This window comes from Triticum dicoccoides, chromosome 7B, assembly GCF_002162155.2.
Source record: "Triticum dicoccoides isolate Atlit2015 ecotype Zavitan chromosome 7B, WEW_v2.0, whole genome shotgun sequence".
Lineage (NCBI taxonomy): Eukaryota > Viridiplantae > Streptophyta > Magnoliopsida > Poales > Poaceae > Triticum > Triticum dicoccoides.
Window position 1 is genome coordinate 381,691,505 of NC_041393.1, and position 7,827 is coordinate 381,699,331.

Genomic DNA, 7,827 nt, shown 5'->3' on the forward strand with positions numbered 1-7,827 from the left:
CTTTTCTGCGCAATACGAGAGCGTCTCAGCTCCACCCAATCGCAATGCGTTTTTATTTCACGTCCTTTTGATGACATGTATAACGCGAGAGGCCGCCCCTTGCGCGATGCTTATTGTGTTTGATTGGAGGGACAGTTATCCTAATCATCAGTTTGAATCGATTTGTAAAAAGTTGAGTGTGTTTTTTGTAAATAAAAAAGTCTAAAAATGTGTCTAAGATTTATTTAAATAATTCCATCCAACTTAACATGAGAAATAAATTGACAATACTAAATCCCAGGTCAAGCAAAACAGCACAAGTTTCTTTTCTTTTCATTCATTTGCGTGATTTTACATCTGGGCGGGAATTTTCACAAAATGCAGCGACATTCAGTCACCGACACCCTTCCCCGCCCGGCTTTTCCATTGCCCACCTCTAAGAAGTTATTAATCCCATTATACTACACGTAGGCACACGTGGACGACCGCGCGACGATCCATCCAATACTAGTATGTATATCGTACAAACATGCGCGAAGAAATCAAGGCCGTCCGATTGAGAAACACGAACGACGGACGAACAGGCGCGTCGCGAGGTCAGTCAGTGGAGGCACGGCTCGGCGTCGGCCATCTCGACGCCGTTGACGCTGCCGTCGGCGCCGGGCCTTCCGGCCTTGTACTTGTACCACCTGCCGGCGAAGAGGTACACGACGAGGTTGGCGAGGCAAACCCCCGCGAGGAGCCAGTAGAACTTGTAGAGCTCGCCCTTGTTGAGGTCGTCGGCGATCCAGGGCCGGCGGTCACCGGTGATCTTGTGCACGACGGTGACGAGCGCCGAGCTGACGAAGAAGCCGAGCGAGAGCGTGCTGAGGAAGAGCCCCGTGCTCATGGTCTTCATTCCCTTGGGGCACTCGCGGAGGAAGAAGTCGAGCTGGCCGATGTAGGTGAAGGCCTCGCCGGCGCCGACAAAAAAGAACTGCGGGATGAGCCAGAAGACCGTCATGGGAACGGGGGCGCCCGCTGGGACGGCGGAGTCCCGCGCCACGCGGAGGCGCTTGACCTCGACGAGAGCGGCGGAGGTCATGGCGAGGATGGAGAGCACGAGGCCGATGCCGATCCGCTGGAGCGGGGTGAGCCCGTGCGGGTTGCCGTTGAGGCGGCGGGATACGGGCACGACGATGCGGTCGTAGATGGGGACGGTGAGGAGGATGGAGCCGACGAAGAAGACGGTGAGGGAGCCCGCCGGGATCTGGAAGGAGGGGCCGATGTGGCGGTCCATGGTGGTGGCCTGCGACACCGAGAAGGTGGTCATCTGCGCGTACACCGTCCAGAACATGATGGTCGTCGCCCATATCGGAAGCATCCGCGCCACCGTCTTGACCTCCTCCACGTCCGTCAGCGTCGCAAGCTGCCACTTGGTCGGCTCGCCGGCGGGGTCCGAGTTGATCGCCGCATGGTCCAAGAAACTGCAAAAATAAGTTGAGGTCTATCAGAACAAGAACTGGTACCACTGTTATACGTTTTTTCTTTAATTGTATACGAGTATAAATGAAATCAACTTGAACCGATTAAACCGTCTTTGTTTAAATTCAGCAAAAAAAAAAATTGAAAATTTAAATTCGGCAATTTGAGAAGCTAACTCGAGCAGTTGTCTAGTGACAAAAAAAAAGTTGTCTAGTGACAAGTTTCAGAAGCTGGTGTCTTCAGAGTTACACATGAGACATGATAATAAATAAACCACATAAAAGAAATATTGCTACTATTAGCTTCAGCGACAAGTGCTGTTCCGTATCAGAAAACTAAGTACGTAGTTGGAAAAAATACGGTTCGTACATGAGACGTTGGATTTTATTTTAATTGACACACACAGAGACCATGCGACGTTCCTTTCACTTTTGGCCACTACAGCCTGTGATGCAACAAGTGCAAGCTAAAAGCAGTGGTCACGGGTACAAGATTCTGCAGTCGGATGGAGACACAGATCAAAAACAACAAATCATCCTAGGCCGAGCATCTACCTACGGGTCCAAAGCGAAGAACAGCCAAGTTCTTTGGAAGGGAATCGTCCACAGCTAAGTAGGAGTATTCAGAGATTTTTCTTCCTGACGCCAACTTGCTAATGGGTCATGACTGTATGTATCTGTATGGAACACATAGGGATTAAACAAGTAGGTTTAGGTGACCGACAGCCAATTAGCATCACCGGGCACAAGGCCTGTTCTGTCCAGTTATTTAGGGAAACCTCTTCTGTTCATGTGATGCAGGTGATGATTATGCAACCCCAGCCTAATCATGTGATGATGATGATGATGATTATATTCAACAAAACAAGCATGTCAGCAACATATACGGAGCTAAAATCATTGGCGGGAACTTGTCGAGAAACCATTTTCCCTGAAAAACCCTCCAAAATAACCCTGTCCGTGTCAGGTCGATCGGCACGGGAAAAAAAAAATAAGCGTCCACCTCCACACGTGAGACACGACACGCGGCTTTTTGCAAAGGAGGCGAACAGCGATGGACCGTTTGTTTGTTTATAATCGTATATGTCAATTAACAGTGCTCTAATAGGAGCAGCTAATTAACGGTGCGATCAATGAATAACTAGGTTGTGGATTTGGTTAATTTCCCCATCATCCTCACCAACCTAGACAACCATTTGCCAAGAGAGGGCAACCACAATCAACACATGGGTTGAGTGCTTTTAGAGGGCTATGATGAAGTATGTCCATGGGATTGGGATGATCTCCGGTGCTTTTCCGAGCGTGAACTGGAGAGATGTGGTGTGGATCCTAGCTTCCAAGCGAGCCATGGCAAAAAGGAAGGGCAGACGCATGTGAGCGAGAAAGGTTTGCCTAGATCTTCTTGTCCCCATCAGCTAGCACCACTGGGATGGCTAAGCAACGGGCAAATTTACTTCCCTTTCGCTGCTACTAGTACACACAGAGACACGACGTACCACTACTACCACTAGCTCTTCTTCTTCTTCTTGTGTTGTGTCTAGGGGTTTCTTCTCTTGTTGATGGGCCTTTTCGTTTTTCCACTGCCCCAATCACGCAAAGCATTCGGTACGCACACGTCTCGGTCCTCTCCTCTGCAGAAACACCCACCCACCTAATAATTGAGGTGATTTCCGTCTACCCCTCTCTACTGGCCTACCGTGGGCGTGGAGCATTAGCAAAAGGAGTTTCGGTCAAAACGTGTGTGTTTGATTTGATAACACCACCATAGAATATTTCAAGACTTGTGCAGGTCATATATACTGTATGTGTGTGTAAAAGACGATGATAGGTCTGAAGGAAGCTAACTCCATTTCGTTTCCAAGTGAAAAAGAGGTGTACACTGGCGTTCTCCTAGCTTGTTTTGTCAGGCACAAAAGACTTGATTTCCGCTTGTCAGCGACCTATGATTTCTGTACAGTACTCCGTCCTATATAGGAGTAGTGCCTGATTATGGGATGACAATGCAGAGCTGCTTTTGCTGATAAGTCCGTGGCAACTAGTGGTGTGTGGCTCTGAGACTAGCTTAACAGTTGGATCAATAATTCTCCACTATTGGTGTTACAGAAACCGTCGGTTGCAAAGTAAAGTATACGTACGGAGTAGACTCGAAACACAAGGCCCATTCTGAATTTGGAACACCCGTCCTCGGTTTCTCGGCCGCCCGCCTGCTAAGTGCCGATTAGGTTTCCTACAGAAAACTCTATAACTACTACTAGTACCTACTACAAGGAAACGGGGCAAATCAGAGAATTTTTGGCGTTGCCTACCGACCAGGCTCCAGAGCAGAGCCCCCGATACGATCCTCCTTCCCCACCACACCATATGACGGACCATATCTCCAGGAGCCAGCCAGCCTATCCCTATCTAGCAGTATCCAGTATGAGTCCAGTGCATGTACTGCGTCCCATCCGGCGTCTCTGAATCCGTAACGTAGCACATGACATGACACACCGCACTTGCAACGCGTCTTGTATTCTTCTTGCAGGGAGGAGGCTTGGGTGCGTGCAGGTGGTTCCACAGGACAGGACAGGACGGGGGCAGCCAGGATCAGTGGACCGATGGAGAGGAGAGGAGAGGAGGAGGGGACAGGGGCACGGTGTACCATCGCTATAGCTATAGAATAGTGGCAATTATTGGTATTGGTACACTGCCTGCCAAACTCGCCATTTGTCGCCTGCCAACCATGGTTATCCTCTCCTTACTCGCCCTAAACACACCAGTATGCAAGTGGATCGGGCCGGCGTGTCAGTGGGTCTCTTAGGGGTGAGAAAATGTAGTACTCCTACTAGCCTGGGCCTGGGCGGGTCGCTTTCGTCCTAGATTCACCGTTGGCGCGTGGTGCGCGAGGCCAAGTTGGGAGAAAATGACGAACGGATTTGGAGGGGACACACTTCCGGTGCAAAAGCTGAATCTAACACCAACTTGCATTCCTTCCATTCCAAGTGAGTAGAGCTTAGAATTATCAACTTACTAATGATTAAGAGACACTAAATTGGCCACCCTTATTCCTCTTCTCTTTATTACACTACACTACGAGCTTCTTGTCCACTAGCATGCTGGGGGCCAGTCAACAGTACCATCTCTGGTCTCTATACTGGACTAGTATATTTCTTACGACTTGTAAGGCCACGCATGCAACTTTGACCCATGTCATCCATGATTATCATAATAATCTACTTACTGGAGTAGGAAATGAGTTAAGCAAGCAAGAGAGCGTGGCACTTAATTCGTTAGCTTACCGGAACTGCTTCGTGTGCGGGATGCGCTCCTTGAGCTTGCTCTTCTTGGTCGAGCCCCCCTCGATGGCTGCCACCTTGCCCACGTCGATGTCGTAGAGCATGGAGGTGTCGGCGGGCAGCTGGACGCCGCGCTTGCGCCACGCGGCCACGACCACGGCCGCGATCTGGGTCAGCGGGCTCCCGGCCAGCTTCTTGAACCGGTACCTGCGGGTGCCGGCGAGGAACACCACCAGCCCGACGGCGATGGAGGCGGCGCAGGCGCCGTAGCCCCAGGGCCGGCCCAGGTTGTCCTGGACGTAGACGAGCACCGTGACGGCCAGGAGGGAGCCGAGGCTGATGAAGAAGAAGAACCAGTTGAAGAAGCGCATCATCTGCGACTTCTCGGTGCGGTCCGACTCGTCGAACTGGTCCGACCCGAAGCCGGAGACGCTCGACTTGAGCCCGCCGGTGCCCAGAGCCGTCAGGTACAGCGCAAGGTACAGCACGCCCAGCTGGGCGCCCGACGCGCGGGAGCAAGTCCCTATCCCGCCGCCCTCCGCTGTGCACGCCGGTGGCCGCAGCCCCGGCGCCGCCGTTGAGATCGTCAGGATCGTCACGCCCTGCACGTATATATAGATGCTTCTTGATTACTATCTATCGCAACTTGTAAAACATTATTACTCTATATACTTCAGAGAGAGATAAAATTCTTCCTTGCAAAAAAAAACTTCAGATTTAATCTCATGCGAATTACTGATCTCCGAATTAAGAGGATGAAGTAGTAGTCCTACTCATCCACTGTGGCATACGCCATAGTCCCATACGCGATCTTGGAAGCATATGTTAGACCCATGATGATTAAACAGTGTTGGTTTGGTGGCCGTTCTTTTCACAGCAGTATCGAGTTAATACGTGTGCTCCATTTGTTAAAAAAAACAGGTTTAGAAGAAGTATTACAGATTGATATTTCTCTTCTTTTGATTTGAAGAGTAACTAATTAACAACTTACCACCAAAAGAACGGGATCTTTTATTTAGGAAAAAAAAGGGGGGTCAAGCAGTTAAAACTTGCACGGCGAGGGACGGCAAAGCAGGCAAGCAGCAAAGTCAAAAGGAGAGGAGTACTCACGGATGCCTGGATGGCGGTGAAGATGGCGATGGTGAGGTAGCGGCCGAGGAAGGAGTCCGCGACGAAGCCGCCGAGGAGGCAGAGCATGAAGGAGGTGCCCATGAAGTTGGTGACGACGTTGGCCGCCTCTGCGTTGCCGACGTGCATCGTGGCCGTGAGGTACGTGACCAGGTTGACCGCGATCCCCAGCGTGGTGAGCCTCTCGTTGAGCTCCGCCACCAGGATCATGGCGGCGGCGCCCCAGCGGCCGGTGGTGGACCGGGCGGCGGGGCGGCCGCGGTAGTCCCACGCGTCGCCGAGGACCTCGGCCTGCGCCGCCGCATTGGTCTGGGGGAGAAGGCCGACCATAGTTGCCGGCCGGCGGGGAGGATCTGTGCGGGGGTGGCGGGCCGGCGCGGCGTGAGAGCTACCGTTGGCCGGTGTGTATGTATGGGTGGGTGTGTGTGTGTGGTGGGTTGGAGGTGGCGGGCGCGGTATATATACCCGCGGGCGCGGCAACGGCGGGGGTATTCTGGGCAGAATCTCGTGCTTCGCCTTTTGGGGAAGAAGAAAGAGATGATTTTGTTAGCTGGGGACTCTCCTCTGGACGAGGGTGATTATATGCAATAAGAATGATCTAATCTAAATTATCTGAGGTGAGATAAGGGCGGTTGCGGCTCCTTGCCTGGCCTGGGAGGATAAGGGCAATTGGTTTTGTTGGGGCTGTGGGGGTACGTGGACGGTTGATATGGCTGGCTGGCAACCGGCCGCGGCTTCTCCACAGTACACGGACCATGCCTATCGCCTAAGGCTAGCCACAGTGGGAGTAACTAGCGCACTTCAATTTTTTTTATTTATGTGGTATGTAGTTAATAAAAAAATATATTTACATTAACATAATATGTTACTGTAACATAGCGTTTTTCGAAAAAGATTGAGTCTATAAACTAATAAATGAAGTCATTTATGACCCTAGTACTATAAATTTTTTTTGCGAAAAGACCCTAGTACTATATTATTTTGCCCTATGGAGTTAATAACTTAGAGTAGTGTCATATGCATGACACTAGTATAAGTTAGTCCTCACTATAACCAGCCTAAGTCAGTCGCAGCGTGCGCACACGTCCGCCGCCGCTAGTACCACTTGTTTCGCGATCTCTATGGGCGAGTTTGGTTCAAGGAGTAAGGGTGGAAGAAAATAATCTATCAACACACGGTTTTTGGAGCGCGTATGATACTTGCGCGTCAATTCAGTAAGATAGGAGAAAAAGTTTTAACACATCAGAGCATTACAGCCGGACTTGGCAAATCCGGCACCCTATACGCCCGCGGGCGTATCCACGGGCAGCGTCCGTCGGCCCCTCATATGTTGCGCCGCACATCGACATATCTTAAATTTCGACCATCAAATCCATGCACGTCGATCATACGATACAAATTGTCTGAATTCAAAAGTTTGAAACAAAGCAAAGCAAATCATAGTTCAACAAACCGGACATGCCAAAATTAAATAAATGTCCGAGCGTGACGGATGGCCTCGGGTCACTAGTCGGGCACTTGCTCTGAGCGGAATGTGTCGTGCTCCAGGCGGAATGTGTCCTACTCGTCCTGATCCGCCTGCATCTGGGTTGTCTGCCCACCTGCATCTGAGCGGTGGTCTGGGTCGGTCTGGACGACATCTTCGACGGTGGATCCGGACCGATGGTGAGGATTGGGAGTAAGGATGGAGGACGGCGAGGGTCCGTGCACGAGAAAGGTTGAGAAGGAAGGGTTCGGTGGATTTGTTGCAATTTTTGATGGGGTCGGGCTGTAGATGCTCTTACAACATTATTGAGAAGCCTTGCTCGCCTTCACCCATAAGAAACAACACACACACACTACTCGCGACCTCCCACCATGCCACGGGTTGCCTGTTTTTTTAGTGGCGCCACGTTCTCCATTCCGCATCTATGTCGTTCCTGATTGCACCCGGCTGCGCTTCTTCCACAGAGAATGCATGGCTAAGATAGTGAAAGAGTTGA

General features: G+C 51.0%; 1 protein-coding gene across 1 annotated transcript; it reads right to left on the reverse strand.

Annotated features, from left to right (window-relative positions):
* Nucleotides 1–279: 279 nt before the first annotated feature.
* LOC119335357 (protein NRT1/ PTR FAMILY 6.3-like) lies at nt 280–6,274 on the reverse strand. The gene is made up of 3 exons (XM_037607490.1): nt 5,828–6,274; nt 4,721–5,319; nt 280–1,445 (listed from the first exon to the last, which is right to left on the reverse strand). Exons 1-3 carry the CDS (start codon nt 6,173–6,175, stop codon nt 581–583), a joined length of 1,812 nt encoding a protein of 603 aa, XP_037463387.1. The 5' UTR covers nt 6,176–6,274; the 3' UTR covers nt 280–580.
* Nucleotides 6,275–7,827: the final 1,553 nt, after the last annotated feature.